This window comes from Nycticebus coucang, chromosome 2 (assembly GCF_027406575.1).
Source record: "Nycticebus coucang isolate mNycCou1 chromosome 2, mNycCou1.pri, whole genome shotgun sequence".
In the NCBI taxonomy this organism is placed as follows: domain Eukaryota; kingdom Metazoa; phylum Chordata; class Mammalia; order Primates; family Lorisidae; genus Nycticebus; species Nycticebus coucang.
Window position 1 is genome coordinate 144,442,002 of NC_069781.1, and position 26,363 is coordinate 144,468,364.

At 43.0% G+C, this 26,363-nt stretch overlaps 1 protein-coding gene across 8 annotated transcripts in view; it reads right to left on the reverse strand.

The window, feature by feature from the left end:
- Positions 1 to 296: 296 nt before the first annotated feature.
- The window catches only part of TUBGCP5 (tubulin gamma complex associated protein 5), a 71,134-nt gene continuing 45,067 nt past the window's right edge, over positions 297 to 26,363 (reverse strand). For all 8 annotated transcript variants that reach the window (XM_053582046.1, XM_053582045.1, XM_053582047.1 and 5 more), the window contains 10 exons: positions 22,613 to 22,811; positions 21,785 to 21,973; positions 18,089 to 18,271; positions 16,817 to 16,901; positions 16,596 to 16,716; positions 14,690 to 14,868; positions 11,252 to 11,377; positions 10,542 to 10,630; positions 5,525 to 5,625; positions 297 to 3,050 (listed from right to left, as the gene is read on the reverse strand). In XM_053582046.1, the coding sequence (XP_053438021.1) occupies positions 3,004 to 3,050; positions 5,525 to 5,625; positions 10,542 to 10,630; positions 11,252 to 11,377; positions 14,690 to 14,868; positions 16,596 to 16,716; positions 16,817 to 16,901; positions 18,089 to 18,271; positions 21,785 to 21,973; positions 22,613 to 22,811 (1,319 nt within the window). In that variant the 3' untranslated portion in view covers positions 297 to 3,003. The remainder of the gene's footprint in view (positions 3,051 to 5,524; positions 5,626 to 10,541; positions 10,631 to 11,251; positions 11,378 to 14,689; positions 14,869 to 16,595; positions 16,717 to 16,816; positions 16,902 to 18,088; positions 18,272 to 21,784; positions 21,974 to 22,612; positions 22,812 to 26,363) is intronic.

Genomic DNA, 26,363 nt, shown 5'->3' on the forward strand with positions numbered 1-26,363 from the left:
ACCAAAAAATAGCCTGGCGTTGTGGTGGGCGCCTGTAATCCCAGCTACTTGGGAGGCAGGGGCAAGAGAATCGCGTGAGCCCAGGAGTTGGAGGTTGCTGTGAGCTATGATGCCACGGCACTCTACCCAGGGTGACAGCTTGAAGCTCTGTCTCAAAAAATAAAAAAAGATGATTGTTCCATCAGAACAGCCTTATGGGGGCAGATATTCCCATCAATTTCCAGAGTCATTTTGACTTACAGCACCAGAACACAAGCAACTTTGTTATGGGGAGGATAAGGAACTCAAATTAGAACTTCAAAAAGGAGTCTTTTATTAACCACGGGGCTGTCTCACCAAAGTCTAAAGCGGACCAAGTGAGAGAGCATCAAGGGGTCTGAAGTTGGGGTTTTTCTAGTCTGAAAGTTGGCAAAGGGCCAAACAGGTGGGCTGAAAGTTAGCAATTAGAAACAAAAAGAAAGTTGGCAAAAGAAGCAAAAAGCGAGCACGGGATCACGATGACCTCTTTTACAGAAGCGAGCCTTGCAATTTAGCAGTAAACCAATAGGTAACATAAAGGGCAGTTAGATAACAATAAAGTAACATAATGCAGATCTAGCAACTAATGGATAAATCAAACAATTTGTCACAGCACTCAGCTCATCAACTCTCGTGATGACAGTTCTTGGCCCATCTGTTCTTATCTTGTCCTGTTCCGGCCTGATCTGGACTGATCTAAGAGTAATGGTACTTGGCATCATTTCATTTACATTTACCTTTTCCCCTTCCCTCTACCCGGGGGATGGCATGAGGCCATCGGCATCAGTCTTATGAGGGTGATGAGGCAGCTGGCACCCATCTCAACTTCATATATCTTTCAGTTGCTGGGCTATGCAATGTTTTCTTGAGATCTAGAAGCAGCTTGGCATTGACATCACCCCCAGTGAATTTCTTCTGAGGCTTAGGAGTAAAGAGTAGGATTGAGTAGGCTTGACTATAGGCTTTGCCTTCCTCATGTAGGAAATGTTGATGCCTGAAGATGGTTGAGATTCATTTTTCTTTTTTTTGGAGACAGAGTCTCAGTATGTTGTCCTCGGTAGAGTGCCATGGTGTCACAGCTTACAGCAACCTCAAGCTCTTGGGCTTAAGCAGTTCTTTTGCCTCAGCCTCCCAAGTAGCTGAGACTATAGGTGCCCACCACAACATTCGGTTATTTTTTGTTGCAGTTGTCATTGTTGGTTAGCTGGCCCAGGCCAGGACTGAACCCACCAGCCTTGGTGCATGTGGCTGGCACCGACTATGCTACAGGTGCTAAGCCAGTTGAGATTATTTCTAAGAGCAAGGGTGCTCTAGTGTTCAGCTCTGAGGGCTATCTGGAGCTCAGCTATTGCTTTTAAAAAATAAATAAACAAACAAACAAATAAATAGCAAATATAGTGCTAAGTGGTAACTGTTAGAAACACTTATTGATACAGGGCCATGGCGGCCCTGGCGAGCTGACAGGAGGACCTGCTGTGCCAGGGAGGTATTGGTGCAGCAGCAGGCATAGAAGCCAGCAGGCTGAAGGATAGGCAGAGGGGTTGCAGGAGTCTACAATAGCCATGAGGGGCCATACAACTGCTGGGGAGACACCTCCAGGTTGCAAGCTCTGTAGGGTCTCTGCCACCCCCTCCTCAGACCTGGTAGAACTCTGCCCCCAGGGGAAGGGACTGTATCCATTCATTTGTTAGGCTATATATACATACCCCTAGACAAAGGATCTAGGGGGAGATTTTTTCTGACTTGTGTTTTTCCCTCTGCCAGAAGCTCTGGTGCTTTTTCTGTTTTCTTTTCTGTAAAAATAATCCTGTCTTACCACTGATCTGTGGTCTGTGGATTCATTCTTTGAATCTCTGAGACCAAGGACCTACTGAAGAAGAAATTCTGGTAACATCATGACAGTTGTAACCACTTGTCTGGACTAAGATGCTCAAAAGACTGGCAAAACACTGGGGTTGTGGCTGTGAGGATGTTTTTAGAAGAGATTAGCATTTGAATTGGTAAATCCCTCACCAATAAGGGTGAACATCATCCAATCTGTTGAAGGCCTGAGAGAGAATAAAAAGGCAGAGAAAGGGCAGGTGTGAGGTGTGCACTCTGGGCTGAGACCACCTTCTTCTCCTGCCCGCCAATGCTGCTGCTCCTGGTTCTCCAGCACAAGAGTCAGGCTGGGACTGGCTCCTCAGGTGCTCCAGCTTCCAGATTAAGACTGGAGCTATACCACTGGCTTTCCCAGACTTCCAGCTTGCAGGTAGCCAGCCAGTCATGGGCCTATTCTAAGCCCCTATCATGCATGAGCCAATACCTCATAATAATAATACCTCTGTACCTCTCTCACTGGTTCTGTTTCTCTAATACACATGCCAAGAAGTATATGAAGAAAATGTAGAAAAATTAAACATTAAATATAATTTTATTTAAGATATAATTGGCTAGCTCAAAAAACTGCTCAGAAGTGCCAAACAACAGTATGTACCAAGAGGTGGCTCTGAGTGAGGTTGGCTTTTACACTCACCGATACTGGCTGATGCTATTTTCAATTTTATAACTTCTCAGGCACATTAAAAACACAAACACTTCTAGCACAGCCAAATCTGAGACAACTTCAGGGAAGACAGTATGTTAAACTCTACATAAAAAACTTCTGTGACTTAAGTACACCAGCAAAAGGATGAGAATTTTAAGTATATTTTTAATACCACTAATTATATTTTCAAAGATGATATAATTTACATGTAAAGGTGTCAATAAATCTTATCTTACAATAGGATATGTGAGTGTATATGCACTATATGCCTATATGCACTGTACATTATTCATACTTTACATACACATGCAATTTCCAGAGAAAATAGCTACAAACCATTGATCTAGGTTCTATATAAGTTTAAAGAATGAACCAAAATATAAAGATTTCCACTTTTCAGCTGCATTTGGTGGAATGAACAAAGTTGAACTCTGAGACATTTATTACATTGAACATATTTAACTTTGCTCCATGCCAGCCATGAGTGACAGTGCTAGAGATTCCACTGTGGGAAGAAAAAAAATAAGGTTAAAAGAAGAGGCCTAAATATTTACAATGTCTGACTTGAATAAGGCTTTAATATATTCAAAATGGAAAAATCCGGTACTAGGTAAAAGTACCTGTTCCAACTTACACACAAATTCAACTTAAGAAAAAACCTACAGAAAAATAGATTCTATTTCGTTCATAACCCAAGGACTGACTGTATTGAAACATGTCTTCTTTTTTTTTTTTGTAGAGACAGAGTCTCACTTTACTGCCCTCGGTAGAGTGCCGTGACGTCACACAGCTCACAGCAACCTCCAGCTCTTGGGCTTATGTGATTCTCTTGCCTCAGCCTCCCGAGCAGCTGGGACAACAGGCGCCCACCACAAGGCCCGGCTATTTTTTTGTTGTTGCAGTTTGGCCGGGGCTGGGTTTGAACCCACCACCCTCGGCATATGGGGCCGGCGTCCTACTGACTGAGCCACAGGTGCTGCCCAAAACATGTTTTCTTTTTAATTAAATACTAATTATTTTAAATTTATAAAAAAGTGAATACATTCATTAAATACAAATGGAAAAAGTCAGTATGGTTTATTGTATTCCAAATAATTTTAATTATGAAAACAAAAGTTCTAGGCATTTCACTGAACAAATTATACTTGCCCTGTAAGTCATGAAATCAGGAGTTGCTTCACAAAAAAAGCACTATAGTCTCACATGTGAGTGGAACCCATTTGTACAGCACCCAATACAAAAATGGACAAACACATTTATGTTTCTTCTACACAATTCTACAGTGTCTTTTAAATGTTCAGTGACTTTTTTTTTTTTTGAGACAGAGCCTCAAGCTGTTGCTCTGGGTAGAGTGCCATGGCATCACAGCTCGTAGCAACCTCCAATTCCTGGGCTCAAGCAATTCTCCTGCCTCTGCCTCCCAAATAGCTGGATTACAGGCACATGCCACAATGCCCGGCTACTTTTTGGTTGTAGCCCAGGCTAGATTTGAACCCACCAGCTCAGGCGTATGTGGCTGGCACCTTAGCTGCTTGAGCCATAGGCGCCGAGCCCTCTTTTTTTTTTTTTAAAGTGCACAACTTGCACTTACAAATAGGGGCTGTTACACAGTAGGTTACAAATATCCAAATGACATGTGACTCGTCATGTTTTTAAAGACAGAGTCTTATTTTGTCAACCTCGGTAGAGTACTGTAGCATTACAGCTTACAGCAAACTCAACTCTTGGGCTTAAGTGATTCTCTTGCCTCAGTCTCCCAAGTAGCTGGGACTACAGGTGCCTGCCACAAAGCCCGACTATTTTTTGTTGCAGTTTGGCTGGGGCTGGGTTCGAACCCGCCACCCTTGGTATATGGGGCCGGCACCTTACTCACTGAGCCATAGGCACTGCCCTCAGTGACTCTTAATAAGTATACTGCAGTGTGAAAATGCAGAAATGGAAGAGTTTAACTGTATACTTTGCCGGAAAGGTCAGGCAAAAAGGTACTTCTTAGTCTTTATTTCTGCAGACTACACAGCTCCATCTTCTCTTGTGCCCTCCCCATCCCTGGTTTCACACATGGAGTTCTGAACTGTCAGCTACACATTTCTTTGGAATAAGTGGCAGCTTTGGAAGTCTTAAAATTGCTAAGAACCCAAAACCAAAGCTCAAACCTATTTTTTCTTTTTTTTTTGAGACAGTCTCATTATGTCGCCCTTGGTAGAGTGCTATGGTGTCACAGCTGACAGCAACCTCTAACTCACTTGGGCTTAAGTGATTCTCTTGCCTCAGCCTCCCAAGTAGCTGGGACTATACAGGTGCCTGCCAGAATGCCTGGCTATCTTTTGAAAAGAAATACGGCAGGCTTGGTGCCTGTAGCTCAGTGGCCAGGGTGCTGGCCAAATACACCATGGGTGGTGGGTTTGAACCCGGCCCAGGCCTGCCAAACAATGACAACTACAACAACAACTAAAAAATAGCTGGGCATGTGGCGGGCACCTGTAGTCCCAACTACTTGGGAGTCTGAGGCAAGAGAATTGCTTAAGCCCAAGAGTTTGAAGTTACTGTGAGCTGTGACACCACGGCACTTCTATTGAAGGCAACATAGTGAGACTGTCTCAAAAAAGAAAAAAAAAAAGAAAAGAAATACTGCAGTTACAAAAGCTATGCATGATAGTAAAGTGTGACAAGAACATATCCTGCCATCTGCTCTATTTAACATTAGTTTTAGAAATGTACTGGTATAATAAATGGTATACTAAAGAGATCTTTAATTTTAGCACTTTACTTTTGATATTCACTCACCTCACTGTACTTGTGAAAAAGTAATTTAAAACATGGTACAACTGCCAAGGGGCTGTTCAGTTTTGAAAATGGTAAGAAATTCTAATTCCTCATGCCATCAGTAACAAGATAACATACAGACTAAACAACAAGAAATACAATATTTTATATAAGAAATACAAATAAAATAGTAATATTTTAACATGATATACTCACAATGGGGAAAAGATCCTCTACAGACGGCTTTGTTTAAAATGGTTACAAGAAACATATGGCAGTTTTTAAAATCAGACTCCATTTTCTCTATAGATTCCATTCTAGGAAAAAAAGTAAAAAAGAGTAAAAAAAGTAAATTTCAATTTAAGTAAGTGCATAAGAGGTAGGCTTTGGGGCAATTTCGAATGTACTTTAATTACAAAATGTCCTGCACTACTTTATTTTATTTTATTTTTTTTGAGACAGAGCCTCAAGCTCTCGCTCTGGGTTGAGTGCTGTGGCGTCTCAACAACCTCCAACTCTTGAGCTTAAGTGATTCTCTTGCCTCAGCCTCCCAACTAGCTGGGACTACAGGTGCCCACCACAACACTTGGCTATTTTTTGTTGAATTTTGGCAGGGGTCGGGTTTGAACCCTCCACCCCTCCACCCTTGGCATATGGGGCCAGCACCCTACTCACTGAGCCACAGGCGCCACCGCCTAATATAAAATTTTCAAAGTATGTTAAGGAAAGGTTCATTGGGATAGAAAACTGTGCTTTTTCCAGACAGTTCTGGAGCTAGGATGAATAGCTTTTCATTTACATAGTTCTGAATTTTTATTTTTATAAGCACTGTAACCTCTTTGAAATAAAAAGCACATTAAAGTCAAATACTGGGGCAGCGCCTGTGGCTCAGTCGGTAAGGCGCCGGCCCCACATATCAAGGTTGGCGCGTTCAAATCCAGCCCCGGCTGAACTGCAATCAAAAAATAGCCGGGAGTTATGGCGGGCGCCTGTATTCCCAGCTACTCGGCAGGCTGAGGCAAGAGAATCGCTTAAGCCCAGGAGTTGGAGGTTGCTGTGAGCTGTGTGATTCCACGACACTCTACCGAGGGCCATAAAGTGAGACTCTGTCTCTAAAAAAAAATAAATAAATTAAAAAAAATAAAGTCAAATACTGATGGTGGTGACCATGGACATGAGAAAACAAATGGTCTCTGACGCCCTCCCCATTGACATATGACTGCTGTGAACATAAAACTGGCTAGATCTGGTGGCTTTGGGAGGCCAAGGCAGGATCTCTTGAGGTTAGTAGTTCAAGACTAACGTGAGCAACATAGTAAGACCCCATTTTTCAAAAAATAAAAAATAAAAAAAATCATGGCTCAGTGCCTGTCACTCAGTGGTTAGGGCGCCAGCCACATATACCAAGGCTGGCGGGTTCGAGCCCAGCCCAGGCCTGCTACACGAACGACAACCACAATAAAAAAACAGCTGGGCGTTGTTGAGGGGAGAGCCTGTAGTCCTAGCTACTTGGGAGGCTGAGGCAAGAGAATAGCTTAAGCCTCAGAGTTTGAGGTTGCTGGAAGCTGTGACACCATAGCACTCTACTGAGGGCAACATAATAAGACTCTGTCTTCAAAAAAAAAAAAAAAATTAGCAGGGCATTGTGGCAGATGCCTGTCTGTAGTTCTAGCTACTCGGAAAGCTGAGGCAGGAGGATCACTTGAGCCCAGGAATTTGAGATTACTGAGTTATGATGGCAGCAGAGCAAGAGCGTGTCTCAAAAAAAAAAAAAAAAAGAAAAAGAAATATCAAACACATGTCAAGAGAGAATTTCATACTGGGCTTCTACAGCCCACCACCCAGCCGTGGCCAGCACACCCAGGCCCCAGGATTATACTTTCGCAATCCCACTGTAGTATTTAGAAGCAAATTTGAGACATCAGAGCATTTCAGTTACAAAAAATTCTTAAGTATAAAGGTATACATTAAGCATCTTTCAAAGTGCACCCCTGGTATTATTTGCTTAAAAATAAATTTATTTATTTATTTATTTATTTTTTGTAGAGACAGAGTCTCACTTTATGGCCCTCGGTAGAGTGCCGTGGCCTCACACAGCTCACAGCAACCTCCAACTCCTGGGCTTAAGCAATTCTCTTGCCTCAGCCTCCCGAGTAGCTGGGACTACAGGCGCCCGCCACAACGCCCGGCTAAAAAATAATTTTTTTAATGCCAGCAAATAAACTTCCATAAACTGTGATGCCTGATATTCTCCTGAAGACCCCCAACATCCTGCTTTTACCTCACAATTTATTTATAGAGGAAATTTGAAAGAACCCATTTTTAGCAAAGCATATGTGTAGTGCTATTTTTTTCTTCCACCCCACAGTGACACAAAAAGTGAAATATGTTTTATACACTTTGAGACAGCAATAATAAAGCAAGTAAGATGCCTACTTCCATCCTTGCAGTTTGGTTTTTATCTACTACCCCAGTTTGTGCATTCAGAGTGTAGACAGAGTTAAACCTTTGGATTACACTGGGGCTATAATGAACTCCCCCTCCTCACTAATAAGGACTATGTACAAACTACTATCATAACAAACTGGTCAACCAAAAATACACTTTTATTTCAGGAAAGCACAGCATAGTGTTCATATTTTGAATAGGAAAGGGACAACATATTGAGCTGTACATTTAGTTAGGAGCAGAGATGGTCCTGGTTAAGCTGCTGGGTCATCAACTGTCCCTTGACTTCAGGACATCTTCCTTTCTACAGGACGTGTGTGAATAACACACTAAAATATACATTGTCTTTTATTGTTCACCCAAGATACAGATGGACTACAATCTAGCCCAATGTTCGGAATTTGCTTTAAAATAATCCCACAAATGGCCAGGTGAGGTTGCTGGAGCCTGTAATCCAAGCACACTGGGAGGCCAAGGTAGGTGGATTGCCTGAGCTCAGGAGTTCAAGATCAGTCTGAGCAAGAGAGTGAGACCACCATCTCTACTAAAAACAGAAAAATTAGCCAGGTGTGGTGGTGTGCTGGGAGAATGGGACAGAAGACCCCATTCTTGGCAAGGGAAAACACCCCCAGAAAAAGAGGAAAATTAAAATATAAGGGTGGCACCTGTGGTTCAGTGAGTAGGGTGCCAGCCCCATATACTGAGGGTGGCGGGTTTGAACCCATCCCCAGCCAAACTGCAACAAAAAAATAGCTGGGTGTTGTGGCAGGCGCCTGTGGTCCCAGCTACTTGGGAGGCTGAGGCAAGAGAATCGCCTAAGCCCAAGAGCTGGAGGTTGCTGTGAACTGTGACACCATAGCACTCTACTGAGGGTGACACAGTGAGACTGTCTCTCTAAAAAATAAAGTAAGCTGAATGAGTCAGAACAAGCTAGCCATTGCTAGCAAGCTAGTAAGCTTCCTCCCTTTTCTGAAATTCTAGCCTGTTTTGGATACAACTTAAAAACAGCCCTGCTGGGTCTTTGAGCACTCTGAGGAAAAAATGGTCATAGAAGAGACTATGACAAAGATACATTAACTGTGGAAAGATACATTAACTGGGTCGTTTCCTGCCTAGTAAACAGGCAAAGCAGATACCCATTGTGGAGGTTTGCATTTTTTATTTTTTGAGACTCAATGTGTCACCCCCAATAGAGTGCTGTGGCGTCACACCTCACAGCAACCTCAAACTCTTGGGCTTAAGCAATTCGCTCGCCTCAGCATCCCAAGTAGATGGGACTACAGGCACCCGTCACAAGGCCCCAGCTGGGTTCGGACCTGCCAGCTCCGGTGTACGTGGCTGGCGCTCTAGCCACGAAGCTACAGGCTCTAAGCCTGACAGGAGATTTGCATTTGCCTATGGCAGAGATCAAGGGAGTAGCTCCAGCCCTGAGATATGGGCAGAAGAGCTTATATCCTCTGTGGTGGTGATGGGAGGAAAATTCCTCCTTCCCACTGATTCCTCACAGGAGATTAATGCTGGTGGCGTTTTACTCCCCAGGAAATATCAAAGTTTAACACCTCCCTAGAAATCCGTATGTGTATGATCTCAGGCGGAAGGCTCTCCCAATACAAGGCTCAGATTTCAGATTTCTCAAGGCTACCCTTAAGGGTAATAATAACAATAGGGGCGGCACCTGTGGCTCAGTGGGTAGGGCGCTGGGTGGCGGGTTCTAACCTGGCCCTGGCCAGTTAAAACAGCAATGACAACTGCAACAAAAGAGAGCTGGGTGTTGTGGCGGGCACCTGTGATCCCAGCTACTCAGGAGGCTGAGGCAAGAGAATTGCTTAAGCCCAAGAGTTGGAGGTTGCTGTGAGCTGTGATGCCACAGCACTCCACCAAGGGCCACAGAGTCAGACTCTGTCTCAAAATAAATAAATAAATAAATAAAAATAAAAAAATAAAACTATCTTAAAAAAATGACAACAATAGGAGCAGATATGCTCAATCAGAGAACCTGCTGGCATCTTTGTTCACTCCCTCATCTTACCCTCTGGGCAAATAGACTTCAATTAAAGTAGAATGGAGCAAACACTCAGTGCCACTGCTGCAATCCCACAAATGGGCAATGGTCCCCTGAGCTCTCACCTTTAATTCTACTCTGTCTCATGTCTCTTTTTTAACTGTCGTTTCTAACTGTATATTTCTTCAGTGGGTTGTTGCCAGTTTCCACAGGTCTTCGTGGACCCTGCTCCCAGGCCAGGACCCTGACAGTGGTGGGCACCTATAGACCCGGCTACTCAGGAGGCTGAGGCAAGGGGATTGCTTGAGCCCAAGAATTTAAGGTTGCTGTGAGCTTTGATGAGGCCACAGCACTCTACACAGGATGGCAGAGTAAAACTTTGGGGAAAAAAAAAAAATCCCACAAGTGTGAGTGGGGATGGGTGGCAGACACAATATAGTCTAAGAATATTTGCTTATCCTAATTAAAAGACATAAGATTGTTTTTGTTTTACCTCTCATAAAATAATTGCACTAAGTTTTTTTTTTTTTTTTGAGGTGGAGTCTCACTATGCTGTCCAGGCTACTCTCAAACTCCTGGACTCAAGTGATCCTCCTGGCTTAGCCTCCCAAGTACCTGGGATTGTTGACGCTATCTACTTTCAGTGAACACATTCAATCATTCTTAAAATACAGTGGTTATGATGTATTGTCAAGATAACAACAAGGCCCCTCAAATGGAGCCATTTAAAAGAGAAGCTAAAATGGTCACACAACATAGATGCTTCTCAAGCTACATACTTACCTCCAAGCCCCCAGGCCTGCCTGCCAACCATCTGCAAACATGAGAGCCAAGTTCAACACTTTCATGATAGCTTCTTTTACAAAGCTGACCTGTAGACCAAAGTCACATATGGAACACAGATGCTGTAACTGGGTTTGGACACAAACAACCAACACTTTACCTAATTTAAATGAGTCACTACAAAAGTACATCAGCACAGTGACTACCTTCTGTGTGTACAAGAAAGACTGCTGGGCTGTGAACCAAGACCACCTGGGTTGGGTTGGTGTAGTTACTGTGCACACAATATGGGTGGTATTAACAGTAGAGTTGAACCAATGCAGCAAGTTAGCATTTTCTTGGGATGGCCATTTAAACTTACTAATGAAACTGGGAAAAGTAATTCTAATGGCTGTGGTATTATTTAATTCCCTATATCCACACTAAGTTGGATACACCATCACGCCACAACTGCAGACATGACTTTGCAACTGAACTCAAGGGTGATGTAGATTGTCAGATGCTGAAACGCTATTCTCACATCTCTCTTAGACGTAATTTCCAGCACTAAGGCACTCATTTGTAACCTTGTTTGATCTAGTCCTTCCTTAAAGAATATTTGTCAGGACAGAAGTTTCACAATCACAAAATTCCAAAGCATAAAGATAGCCCCACATGCCCAGTTTCCCTCCTGGGTTGATGGCCACATCTGCAGGAGATATCTCACGTACCTTTTCTCTCAGCAGACATCGATCATGGATAGTTGACAAATACCTATAGTGAATTTTAATCAACTGATCTAAATCCTTGGCTTCCTCAACTTGATGTTGAAACTCCAGCCCTGTACTATGTAGAATCTTGGAAGAGAAAGATGAAAAGCTTAATAAGGCGACTTCGCTGAGGACTGTGTGCCTCACACAAAACATTTACCATATTCTTCTATTCCTCTCAAATTCTTCCTTCAGTAATCACATCTGTAAAGTTTCATAGAGTACCATTCTCTGGTGGCTGACTGGACACATTCTGATCCTATGAGATTGGTGGGGCTAGACCCATAGGACACCTACTTGCACAGGGAATGAATGTCAAACTCTGGATTACACATTTCCTGGCAGGAAGGAAAGGGGAGGGGAGAGGGGAGGCCAGGAGGAGGGAGGGCATTTGGTGGGACCTCACCTAATGTGCATAATGCAATGGCACATTTCAAAACTATTAAAAAAAGGGCAGCGCCTGTGGCTCAGTGGGTAGGGTGCCGGCCCCATATACGGAGGGTGGCGGGTTCAAACCCGGCCCCAACAACAAAAATAAACAGGCGTTGTGGTGGGTGCCTGTAGTCCCAGCTGCTTGGGAGGCTGAGGCAAGAGAATTGCCTACGCCCAAGAGCTGGAGGTTGCTGTGAGCTGTGATGCCACGGTACTCTACCAAGGGTGATAAAGTGAGACTCTGTCTCTTAAAAAAAAAAAAAAAAAAACTATTACGAAAAGAATATAATTGTCTTACCACAACAAATAAGTAAGCAAAGAGATGGTTATGTTAATCAGTTTGATGTAAGCATTTCACATTGTATATCATATCAGTACACTGAATCCCATAAATGCATCAATGTACACAGTTACGATTTAATTTTAAAAAAGGAAGAAAAAAGAAAAAAAGTGTATCAAAGTGCACAGAAGATGCACTGATTAAAAAAAAATCATCAAGAAAATGTGTTACAAATATAAGTATTATTATTATTTTTGAGACAGAGTTTCAATTTGTCACCCTTGGTAGAGTGCTATGGCATCACAGCTCACAGCAATCTCCAACTCCCAGGGTTAGGTGATTCTCTTGCCTCAGCATCCCAAGTAGCTGGGACCACAGGTGTCTGCCGCAACGCCTGGCTATTTTTTTGTTGCAGTTTGGCTGGGGCTGGGTTCGAACCCACCACCCTTGGTATATGGGGCCAGTGCCCTACCCACTGAGCCAAAGGTGCCACCCCATAAACATAAGTATTATTTTTATAAGACAAATATTTACAACACACTTACATGTTCCATTTTTCATATATTGGTCTTTCTCTACAAGGAGCACAGATGTACTTCAAATAAAAAACAAAAAACTAGGGCAGCGCCTGTGGCTCAGTGGGTAGGGCACTGGCCCCATAAACCAAGGTTGGTGGGTTCAAACCTGGCCCCAGCCAAACTGCAACAAAAAAATAGCTGGCCATTCCGGCGAGTGCCTATAGTTCCAGCTACTGGGGAGGCTGAGGCAAGAGAATCACCTAAGCCCAGGAGTTGGAGGTTGCTGTGGAAAAAAAACAAACAAACAAAAAACTGGGCTGGGCATGGTGGCTTAGGCCTGTAACCCTAGCACTCTGAGAGGCTGAGGTGGGTGGATTGCTTGAATTCATGAGTTCGAGACCAGTCTGAGCAAGACCCTGTCTCTACTAAAAATAGAAAAATGGAGGCAAGAGGATCGCTTGAGCCCGAGAGTTTAGAGATTGCTGTGAGCTATGACGCCACAGCATACTACCCATGGTGACAGCTTGAGAGTCTGTCTCAAAAAAACAAAAAACAAAAACAAACAAACTGGGAACAAACTTAAATTCCTGCCATTTACTCTTAACAACTAAAGGCCTTAAAGCCAGCCCTGTGAAGTCCAGTAATATAGATAGGGCAAGCACAGAGCACCCCTGCCAGACCCTTCACGTCCAACATGCAGACTTCAGAGGCTGACTTCATTCAAACAAGATGGGTCACAGAACTCAGACCCTAGAATGGGCATAAATAAGGAGTTTTCAAAACATTAAACTGCAAATCAGTACTGTCCCTCTAATAATACTATTTCTCCTCAAGTATCTTAACTCCTCTTTCAGAGCTTCCTCTAGAAGCAGTTTTAAACAGAGAAAGGCAGTTTCATTTACTTTGTAGTGAATTACTTCTTATTTGAAAGAAAGAAGCATATAACCTGGGCTGCTTCTTCCTCCCTACCCCACATACTAGCCTGAGAATCTTTGTTGTTATCAAATATTGAAGTCATTTTCTAGTGACAGCTGTCACCACTGATGAAATTTAAAACACTATGTAGCAAGCTTTGAAGGCAATCTCAAAAGGGGAACTGTAGCTGTACCTCAGGGGGCTGTTGGAGAGGAAGAGCAGCTGTCTCTAGGTACACATATTCTGGTATGTTTAAAAAAACATTTTCTGGCTCACCAGCTATAGTATAGTGATTACAGCACCAGTCACATACACCGAGCTTGGCGGGTTCGAACCTGGCCCAGACCAGCTAAAAACGACAACTGCCAACAAAAAATAGCCTGGTGTTGTGGTGGGTACCTGTAGTCCCAGCTAATTGGGAGGCTGAGCCAAGAGAATGGCTTAAGCCCAAGAGTTAGAGGTTGCTGTTAGCTACGATGCCATAGTACTCTACCAAGGGCAACACAGAGAGACTCTTGTCTCAAAAAAACAAAATAAAAAACAAAAAAACATTTTTAGGCCACGTGTGGTGGATCATGCCTGTAATCCTGGCACTCTGGGAGGCCAAGGCAGATGGACTGCCTAAGGTCACAGGTTCAAGACCAGCCTAAGCCATAGCGAGACCCTGTCTCTAAAAACAGCCAGGCGTTGTGGTGGGTGCCTGTAGTCCCAGTTACAGGCTGAGGCTAGAATTGCTTGAGCCCAAGCATCTAAGGTTTCTGTGAGCTGTGATTCTACGGCACTCTATGAGGGTGACAAAGTGAGACTCTGTCTCCGAAAAATAAATAAAAATAAAAACACATTTTCCTGGCTTGGTGCCTGTAGCTCAGCGGCTAGGGCACCAGCCACATATACCGGAACTGGTGGGTTCGAATCCAGCCTAGGCCTGCCAAACAATGACAACTGCAACAAAAAAATAGCTAGGCGTTGTGGGAGGCGCCTGTAGTCCCAGCTACTTGGGAGGCTGAGGCAAGAGAATCACTTAAGCCCAAGAGTTTGAAGTTGCTGTGAGTTGTGTCACCATAGCACTCTACCGAGAGCGACATAGTAAGACTTTGTCTCAAAAAAAAAAAAAAAAAAAATTTCCTCGTATGTCCCATTTTCACAATATGTAAGTATTTTGTGGACTCCTCTGTATTTATAAAAACAAGTAATTCGCTATGAATAACTGTATAAATAAGGTGATGGAACTGAGACAGACAGGCGGACACAAACCCTGGTCATGATGTAGTTGTGCAAGCTGTTCACAAAATGCATGAGCTTCACTCGTAAGAGGAACATCCGATGAATCTGCTGTCTTACTGGTTCTTTCTGTGTTCCAAACTGAGCAACTATGTCTTGTTCATGTAGAAGGCCTTTCTTAAGTTGTGGTTTTTCAGCAGTACTAACCAGTTCTATAAAAGATTGGAAGAACAAAGTGGGTGGAAAGAGCAAGGACTCCAACACACTTCACCTTACACGTGTGGGAACCTGTGGGTCGCAGCAGCCCTGCAGAGGGCACTGAGAGAGGCACAGCAAGGACTGAACATCAGGGCCTTTGGAAAGTGAAGCATGGAAAGTTCCCTGTATCACATCTGTTATCACTGTCATGAAACATGTAAAAGTCCCATTAACTTGTCACTAGAAATTTCTGCATTACCCAAGAAAGTTTATTCTGCATTCTGCCTAAATTCCTAATCAAGTCTTCATATTTTAGATCAACTGTGTATACAATTTCCTTTTTTTTTGAGACAGAGTCTCAAGCTATTGCCCTGGGTAGAGTGCTGTGGCGTCACAGCTCACAGCAACCTCAAACTCTTGGGCTTAAATGATTCTCTTGCCTCAGCCTCCCAAGTAACTGGGACTACAGGCACCAGCCACAATGCTCGGCTATGTTTTTTTGTTGTTGCAAATGTCATTGTTGTTTTTTAGCTGGCCCAGGCCAGGTTCAAACCCACCAGCCTCAGTGTACATGGCTGGCACCCTTCCCACTGAGCTATGGGCACCGCCCAACAATTTCTTTTCAAAAAATCATTATTACTTTTTAAAAATTTTTTCGGGGCGGCGCCTGTAGTCCCAGCTGCTTGGGAGGCTGAGGCAAGAGAATCGCGTAAGCCCAAGAGTTAGAGGTTGCTGTGAGCTGTGTGACATCATGGCACTCTACCTGAGGGCAGTACAATGAGAGTCTGTCTCTACAAAAAAAAAAAAAAATTTTTTTTCATTTATTTATGAGACAGAGTCTCATTATGTGGCCCTCAGTAGAGTGCCGTGGCATCACAGGTCACAGCAACCTTAAACTCTTGGGCTTAAGAGATTCTTTTGCCTCAGCCTCCCAAGTAGCTGGGACTACGTTGGAACTCGCCCGCTTTGGTGTATGTGGCTGGTGCCCTACTCACTGAGCTACAGGTGCTGAGACTACTTTTTTATTTTTTTGAAACAGAGTCTCATTTTGTTGCATCACCTCAAACTCTTGGGTTCAAGTGATTCTCTTGTCTCAGCCTCCTGAGTAGCTGGGACTATAGGGGCCTGCCACAACACCTGGCTGTTTCTTAGAGATGGGGTCTCGCACTTGCTAGTCTCGAATCTGTGAGTTCAGACAATCCACCCACCTTGGCCTCCGAGAGTGCTAGGATTACAGACATGAGCCGCCATGCCTGGCCTTTACAACTTCTTACTATTCATTAATTCAGATACATGATGTTTGTAAAACTGTTGCTATAATACACAACACTCTGGCATTTGCATATACATAGAAACAATAAAAGCCGTCAGGCCAGGTAGCTCACGCCTATCATTCCAGTACTCTGGGAAGCCAAGGTAGGTGGATCACTTGAGCTCAGCATTCAAGACCAGCCTGAGCAAAAACCGAGTTCCCATCTCTACCAAAAATAAAAAAACTAGCTGGGTGTTGTGGTAGGTACCTCTAGTTCCAGCTACTTAGGAGCTGAGGTAAAAGGATCTCTTGAGCCCAAGAATTTGAGGTTACTGTGAGCTATGACGCCATGGCACTCTCGATAAAGTGAGAGTCTGTCACAAAAAAGAAAAAACCCAAAACAAAAAACAAAAACAATAAAAGATCAACAACCTCTTTTCCTCGGGGTTAAAATTAAATTACCATTTATCTGCTGAAAACAAATCTTACCACCAAAGAGTAAGACATCTAGACTATATTTTGCCCACTTTATTTGCAGTAAGAGAAGGAATACTTGATTATAAATTTTTTGACATTCCAAACTTATAACAATGTCCACAGGCCATGGGACCTGTGAAAACAAAAACAGAAAATCAGAAAATAACCAATTACTTGCATGTTTTAATTTTAACAGGAAATATTGTCTGTACAAAGAATTAATCAACATATACCTTGTAGCTCAGGGTCAGACCATCTAAAATATGAACAGGTAGTTTCTTCTTAGCTGTGTCAACATTTTCAAAAGATACAGATAGACTAAATAAAGAAATTACAGTTTTAGTTTGTGAAAGTACTATGTCATATAGAAATGCTCTTTTAAAATAACAATAAAAATAACAAGGAAAGCAAATATTCCAACCTATATATATTTTCTAACATATATTCCAGAATAGAAATATGATTGTAGAAATAAAGGAGAGGGGCCAAGCACGGTGGCTCATACCTGTAATCCCACCACTTAGGAGGCTGAGGTGGGTATATTACCTGAGCTCACAGGTTTGAGACCAGCTTGAGCCAGAGCAACACCTGTCTCTAAAAAATAGCCGGATGTTGTGGCGGGTGCCTGTAGTCCCAGCTACTTGGGAGTCTGAGGCAAGAGGATCAACCCAAGAGTTTGAGGGTGCTGTGAGCTATAATGCTACAGCACTCTACCCAAGGTGACAAAGACAAAGTGAGACTCTTATCTTAAAAAAAAAAAAAAAAAAGGAAAGAAAAGAAGAAGAAAAGAAATAAAGGAGAGGGAGAAAGTTTCTAAATAATAAGTTTAGTTATAAAAGAGATACTTAACAATGATAAGTCGATTAGAAAACAAAGAAAGTTGGGGAAGAAAACATAACGGTAATAGTCTGGGAGTTTAATTCTGGTAAAATTTAGGCCCAGAGGTGAAGCCTTAGCAGGTGAGGTTAGCTGGGCTCCTGAGTACAGCAACTTCCTGAGCCATGGAGATGTTGAGGCAGTGTGGGGTCTATAGGAAAGGCTTTATCCAAATATTTCTGAGATGGTTTGAATCTGACTTTAAAGAGGAAGAAAGGAAATGACACATACATAGAAATGCCGTGTGGCCGGCATTGAGACTGTCCTCTTCTCAGTTAACCCTCACAGCCCTGCCAGCAGTATATCGAGAAACAGGGTAACTCTTCCAGTCTCAGAGGCAGAAGTCTACCTCAACACCCTGCTATTTTTTTGAGATGAGGTCCCGGTCTGGCTCAGGCTGATCTCCCCCATAAGCTCGGGCAATTCATTTGCCTTGGCCTCCAAGTGCTAGCATTACAGGTGTGAGCTGCCATGCCCAGCCTTGCCTCAATTTTCTAACATGTAAAATAATATTAGTAAGACTCATAGGAATAGTGTGAGGATGAAATAATGTATGTAATTCATAGAAAACTTCATGGCACATAGTTTATTTTATACTAATTTAAAGTGAGGTGGCTTCTACATTTTACCGTGAACTGTCTTCAGGATAACGCTGTCCTACTGCTTCTTGGAGTTGGACATTAAGAAAAGACACATTCTGCCAGGTTTCCTTTTCTCTTATTTTATCAAAAATTGATGTATAGAAGTCATACATGGTATCTCCACCTTCCATTAAGAAGAAATTCCTCATGGCCTGCAAGTATTCTACCAACCTAAATGGAGAGAAAATAAGCAACAGAAAGATTTTTAGTATTCATAAGGCAGGATTCTGGATCAACACCACGTTTTGTGGACGGTGCCTGTGGGTCAGTGTGTAGGGCGCCAGCCCCATATACAAAGGGTGGTGGGTTCAAACCCAGCCCCGGACAAATCGCAACAAAAAATATATTGCTGGGCGTTGTGGCATGTGCCTGTAGTCCCAGCTACTCAGAGGCTGAGGCAAGAGAACTGCCTAAGCCCAGGAGTTGGAGGTTGCTGTCAGCTGTGTGACGCCACGGCATTCCACCAAGGGCAATAAAGTGAGACTCTGTCTCTACAAAAAACAAACAAACAAACAAACAAAAAACCCCACTTTTTGTAACCTGACATTTTTAGTGAAATAACTTTATATTCTGTATTTACTAAAATTAGAAATAAACACCTGTTAAACACTTTTTTTCAATAATAAAAATAGCAGAAAGCAATGTTATCTTTCTATATAATTATAGAAAACAGAAACTGAGCTGGGTACAGTGGCTCATGCCTATAATCCTAGCACTCTGGGAGGGTGAGGCACGAGTATTTCTTAAAGTCAGGAGTTCAAAAGCCACCTGAACAAGAGTGAGACCGCATCTCTACTAGAAAGATAAGCTGGGTGTAGTGGTGTACACCTGTAGTCTCAGCTACTTGGGAGGCTGAGGCAAGAGGACTGCTAGAACCAGGAGTGTGAGGTTGCAATGAGCTATGATGATACCACCACACTGTATCCCAGGAAACTGAGGAAGACAGCTCAAAAACAATTTTTTTTTTTTTTTTTTGAGATGGTCTCACTCTGTCACCCTCAATAGAGTACCATAGCATCATAGCTCACAGCAACCTCAAACCCTTTGGGCTCAAGCGATTATCTTGCCTCAGTCTCCCAAGTAGCTATTTTTAGAGATGGGGCCTTGCTCTTGCTCAGGCTGGTCTCGAACCTGTGAGCTCAAGCAATCCGCTGGCCTCAGCCTCCCAGACTGTTAGAATTACAGGCGTGAGCCACCCTGCCCGGCCTCAATAACAATTTTTAAAATTAACAAATAAGAACAATAGAAAATTGGACAAAAATGTAACAAAAAAAATTAATCTAAATCCGAGCATCCATGAATTTCTACAATTAATATTTGAAGTATTTCTTTCTAGTCTTTTTCCTACACATTAAAAAATATATAATTCTATGTTACATATCATACTTTTTTTTCTTGAGACAGTCTCACTATGTTGCTCTCAGTAGAGTGCCATGGTGTCACAGCTCACAGCAACCTCACACTCTTGGGCTTAAGTGATTCTCTTGCCTCAGCCTCCCAACTAGCTGGGACTACAGGCACTCACCACAGTGCCCGGCTATTTTTTGGTTACAGTTGTTATTGTTGATTAGCAGGCCCAGGCTGGGCTCAAACCCACGGGCATCAGTGTATGTGGTCAGTGCTCTACCCACTCAGATACAGGTACTGCCCTACATATCCTACTTTTTTTTTTTTTGGCCAGGGCTGGGCTTGAACCCGCCACCTCCGGCATATGGGACCGGCGCCCTACCCGTTGAGCCACAGGTGCCGCCCCATATCCTACTTTTTAATCACCATAATTTTTATAAACTTTACAAAATTCATACATGGATACAGATACCCCATATTTATAGATATGCCATAGCTTAAAAAATTAGCATCTAGGCCAGGTGCTCACACCTGTAATTCAGCATTCTGGGAGGCTGATGTGGAAGGATCATTTGAGTTCAGAAGTTCAAGCTGAGCCACAGCAAGGGCAAGACCTCATCTCTACTAAAAACAACAACAGGCACCTGTAGCTCAAGCAGCTAAGGAACCAGTCATATGCACAAGAGCTGGCAGGTTCAAATCTAGCCTGGGCCTGCCAAACAACAATGACAACTACAACCAAAAAAATAGCTAGGTGTTGTGGCGGGTATCTGTAGTCCCAGCTACTTGGGAGGCTGAGGCAAGAGAATCGCTTAAGCCTAGGAGTTGGAGGTTGCTGTGAGCTGTGATGCCACAGCACTCTACCCAGGGTGACAGCTTGAGGTTCTGTCTCAAAAAAAAAAAATTTAAAAACAACAAAAATTAGCCAGGCATCCTGCCAGGTGCTTGTAGTTCCACCTACTCAGGAGGCTGATGCAGGAGGATTACCTGAACCTAGGAGTTTGGGGTTGCTGTGACCTAGGCCGATGCCACAGCACTCTAGCCTGGGTAACACAGTGAGACTCTGTTTCAAAACACAAAAACATGCCTATTACTAAGTAATTGCATGTTTTTTATTCTGATAGCAAACTTTGTGACAGGCATTTTTATGCAATTAGCTTTTCCTGTATTTCTTTAGGGAGAGATTGTCAGAAATAAACAAAATTCAATTTTACCACATATGGCGTGGTGCCCGTAGCTCGCAGTGAGTTAGGGCGACGCCCACATAACACCAAGGCTGTTGGTTTCAAGTCTAGGCTGGGTGGGGGAGGATGGATGGAGGGTGATTGGTGGGACCACACCTACGGTGCATCTTACAAGGGTACATGTAAAACTTACTAAATGTAGAATGTAAATATCTCAACATAATAACTAAGAAAAGGAAGGCTATGTTAACCGGTGTGATGAAAATATGTCAAATGGTATATAAAACCAATGTATGATGCCCCATGATTGTATTAATGTACACAGCTATGATTTAATAACAATTAAAAAAGAAAAAGGTCTAGCCCGGGCCAGCTAAAGAAAACAAACAATGACAACTGTAACCAAAAACAAAAACAAAAACAACAGCTGGGCCTTGTGGTAGGCGCCTGTAGTCCCAGCTACTTGGGAGGCTAAGGAAGGGCTAAGAGAATCATTTAAGCCCAAGAGTTTGAGGTTGCTGTGAGTTGTGACACCACGGCACTATACCGAGGGTGATACAGTAAAACTCTGTCTCAAAAAAAAAAAAAAAAAATTGGGGCGGCGCCTATAGCTCAACGGAGTAGGGCGCCGGACCCATATGCTGGAGGTGGCGGGTTCAAACCCAGCCCCGGCCAAAAACTGCAAAAAAAAGGAAAAAAAAAATGTTTTACAGTGTAGTTAAAAAAATACTGAGGATCAATTGATCCTCTCAAAACACTTGTTTACTGCATATCCATTACCTACTATAATAAAAACTGACTGGCAACATAGGCTTTATTATTTTTATTTTTTTAGAGACAGTCTTACTTTGTCACCTTCAGTAGAGTGCCATGTAGTCACAGCTCACAGCAACCTCCGGCTCTTGGGCTTAGGCTATCTATCCTCTTGCCTCAGCCTCCCAAGTAGCTGGGACCACAGGCGCCTGCCACAACCCCAGCTATTTTTTTGTTGCAGTTTGGCTGGGGTCGGGTTTGAACCCACCACCCTCGGTATATGGGGCCGGTACCCTACTCACTGAGCCACAGGTGCGGCCCGCAACACAGGCTTTAAAATAATTTCAACTGTTCTTGAAGTACTACTGACTACTTCTAAAACTAAATTACTCCCCTTTACCTATAATCTTTTTTTAGAGTCTGCATGAGATTTCCACAGCAATCCAGATACTGCTTATGAATATGAGGATAGAGGCAAGATCTCAGCGTTAACTCAAAAGTCTGGCATGTCACAGATTCCGATGATCGGTCCACACAAACATCTCCACCAGCAAACTTCTCATGAAAGTCACTCTGCTCCAAATACAACCTTCAAGAGAAAAATATGGTCTTCTTTTTATGAGCTACTGTCTACAAAATTCTCCTAAGTCAAAAACTCCAGAGTTCCATTGTTACCATTGGTCTTAAAATTACCAACTATTATAGAAAGAGAAAAATCTTTCTCCTCAAAATACCCTTTTAGTGAACCAGTGTTTGAGAGCTACCTTGGGGGTGGTCATTCTAGCCACCAGCGCAGCACACAGTGACTGCTGGCCCTCAGACAGTTGGCACTGTGTGGGCATGAACATTTATTCCACTGGGTTAAGTGCCTAAAAGCACCTGACACCCAAGACACATTTTCCGCCAAGGGAGACCTAGATTCAGGTGTGTCTGATGCTCGCCGTGACTCAGACTTTCAGAAGCATCTCTGGGGTGAGTGAGGGCACTGAGGACACAGAGCCAAGCTGGCACGGCTGAGCCTGTGGACTTCCATAGATAACATGGAGGCCCAACTATACATCTGAAAGAAGGGAACACAACATCTTGTATTCTGTTCATTACAAAAAGACAGGCCACAAGGGCTTTGTGTTTAAGGCTGGAAAGCCCTGCCTGGCAGAAACAAATAGTTACTAAACATTGCACAGATTCTACCATTTCACCCACTGAAAATCTCTCAGGTGCGTATCACCTGGTGAAGTTAATGGCGAGCAGGGGATCATGAATGTCATCCAGCTCCAGATGCCTTTCAGCAATGGACTGCATCTTCACTAGGTTCTCTGTGGTCACTTCTTGCTCAGTAAGAATGTGTGGAGTGGGATCTTCTCCATGTCGAAGCCGAGATTGTACTGATTCCAGAAAGAGGGTGTACAAGCTTTTTCTTTCTGCGTCTAAAACATAAAGAAATATATGAAATGAACTATGTTTTGGTAAGTAATATTAAGCAACACTTAGTAAATAATTTCATCCTAATACAGCTTGGTATTTTTCCAGTGGCCTATGAAATTATACCCCTGTCTCTTTACTGTTACTATATAACTAAACATTTTTATATCCTGTTACACAATGGCAAAGCTCATAACTGAATATCACATTACATAAGTTAATTTTTTTCTGAGCGGAGTAATATCCTAAGCAGGACACTTGAAAGTTAACTTATTACCATACTGCAAAACTATGATAACTATGTATTAGACATTAGAAAAAACATTTCTGACAATGGCCCTGGAAAGCTCATCACATTTTATCACTAAGTCAAAAAGAAATATTCTAAAAAGTTTTGGGGTTTTTTTTTTTGGGGGGGGGGGCACAGTCTCATTTTGTCACCCTCAGTCCAATCTCAAACTCTTGAGCTCAAGGATTGTCTTGCCTCAGCGTCCTGAGTACCTGCGACACCTGCCACAATGCCCGGCTAACAAACAGCTAAGGTTTAACTGGAGTATTGAAGAGAGAGCACCAGAGTGCAGTGAGGAGGTGGAGGACACACCTGTAATCTGAAGCCCAGAAAGGCAGCACGAACACATCAACCTCTGTAGTCCCATTTCCCCTGTCTGGATCAAATCTGTCCAAGGTAACCAGCCCCACCGCCACTGCAAACATCTATACCCCTTGATAAAGAAGAATTCCATAGTCCTCATGTGCCCTGAGCACTGTCTAAAGAGCTACTGGTAATTCAAAGAGCTGCACTGCTCTGTGTAAAAAGTATAAAATATGCACTCCTCCTCCACCACCCAGTGAGCTCTGCTGCTGTACCACATACCACCTTGGGGCCAGAGATTCCTCTGGAGTGTACCATGCTAGGGGCCAGTAGCACCTCTCCAGCTTCATTCTACCAAGCCCACGTGGGTGGATAAATACAATCCCAGCTGATGGGGCCTGGGCCCAGGATCAGATGTAACTCCAGTCTGGTATAACAGGGAAACCAACCCTGCCAGCCCCTTGGCCTGTCCAATGGCACTGAGCCTCCCACAGCATCTGAGACATAGCCCCATGGGCTACCCCTGGCAGGTACTCCCCTCCCACCCCCGGACAACCAAACAGCTTTGTGCCACATCCCTGGCCTAAGAAACAACCCTGTAGGCAGCCCCAGCAGACATGCCCTCAAGTCCACTAAAAAGCAACCAACCTGCATACTAGGTCTAAAAAACAGCTTTGTGGATTGCTTCCCCAGAAAACATCTCCCAGGCCAGCCAACGAGCCATGTGTCTGCATCCTGGGCCTGAAAAATAGCCTCATGGCCCCAACCTCTGTCCTCAGGCTGCTGCAGGTAGGCATATACTCAGGCTGGCAGAATAACCACATGCTTGTGCTCCAGGTCAGAGTACACAGCCCCACATTCCCAACCCCAGTGAACTAGACCCCAAGTTAGCTAACCACTGTGTACATATTTATCCTTGACCTGAGAAACAGCATGGCATGCCCACCATCAGCAAAATTGCACTACCACTGCCTCAAACTCTCTCAACCTAAGAAATTAAGACACTCACAAACATCACAAGTATAGATTACAACCGAAGAAACTACATGAAGACTACACTAATGAGTTCACCTAGAACCAACCCAAACAGGTCCTCTCTGAGGCACGCTGTGATTAATTTGTCAAAAGTTGAAGGAAAAAACATTCTAAAAGCAGCGAGAAAAAATATCAAGTTGCATATAAGGGAATCATGCATCAGACTAACAGTATATATACATCAAGTTGCATATAAGGGAATCCTCATTAGACTAACAGTAGATTTCTCACACAAACCTTACAGTCCAAGGGAGAATGGGATGATTTCTACAAAGAGAAAAAACCTGCCAGCCAAGAATATATATACCCAGCAAAGCTATCCTTCAGAAATAGAGCAATAGAACCTTTCATAGACAAGCAAAAACTAAGGGAATTCATTGCTACTCCACTGGCTTTACAAGAAATGCTCAAGGGAATCTTACTTCCATAACCATCATTATGGAAACCTGCAAAATTATAAAATTCACTTGGAAATACGAAAGAGAAAGAAATGAAATCTTACCACTACAGAAAAAAAAAACCCAACTATAAAAATACATAACAAGAGAAGAAGTAAAAAACAAAGGATATGGAAAACAACCGAAACCAATCAATAAAATGGCAAGAATAAGTCCTCGCCTATAAATTATAACTCTGAACGTAAATGGATTAAAATATCCCAGCTGAATGGATTAAAAAACAAGACTCAACAATACACTATCTACAAGAACCTCACCTAGGGCGCCAACCACATACACAGAGGTTGGTGGGTTCGAGCCCAGCTCGGGTTTGCTAAACAACAATGACAACTGCAACCAAAAAATAGCCAGGCATTGTGGTGGGTGCCTGTAGTCCCAGCTACTTGGGAGGCTGAGGCAAGAGAATCACTTAAGCCCAAGAGTTTGAGGTTACTGTGAGCTGTGATGCCACAGTACAAAAAAAAAGAAAGAAAAGAAAAGAAACTCACATAAGCCTGAGCAACAGAGTGAGACAATGTCTTTATAAAAACAATGGAAAAATTAGCTGGGCGTGGTGGCGCAAGCCTGCAGTTCCAGATACTCAGGAGGCTAAGGGAGGACTGCTTGAGACCAGGAATTCAAGTTACAGTCAGTACAGTCAGCTATGATGCTACTGCTGTACTACAGACCAGACAACTAAGCAAGACCCTGTCTCAAAGAAAAAAAACAAACTAAAGAAAGAAATTTACCTCACCTGTAAAGAAGCACATAACCGAATGTTGAAAGATAGAAAAAGGAGGTCGAGTGTGGTGGCTCATGACTATAAACCTAGCACTCTGGGGAACTGAGGCAGGAGGATTACTGGAGCTCACTTTAAGACCACCCTGTATAAGAGTGAGGCCCCATTTCTACTAAAAATAGAAAACTTAGCTGGGCGTTGTGACAGGCACCTGTAGTCCCAGCTACTTGGGAGGCTGAGGCAGGAGGATCATTTGAGCCCAGGAGTTTGATGTTGCTGTGAGGTAGGCTGATGCCAGGGCACGAGAGTGAGATGCTGTCTCAAAACAAACAAACAAACAAAAATAAACAAAAACCAGAAGTAGGCAAGAGTAGCTAAACTTACTGCAGACAAAACAAATCTCAAGTCAAAAGCTATAAAAAGAACCAAAGATATTTTGTAATAACAAAGGAATCAATTCAAGAAGAGAATATAACAATTATAAGTATATATGTATCTAACATTGGAACAACCAAACATAAAAAGCAATTATTTTTTGATCTAAAAGGAGAGATGGACTCCAATACATTAATAGTTGAGGAATTCAATAACCTATTTTCAGCCACAGATAGATCATCTAGACAGAAAATCAAAGAAACATCAGATTTAAACTCACCAGAGACCATATGGACCTACCAGACACAGAGACATCAACAGTGGCAGAATACATTCTTTTTATCAGCACAAACAACATTCTTCAGGGTTGACGATGTTA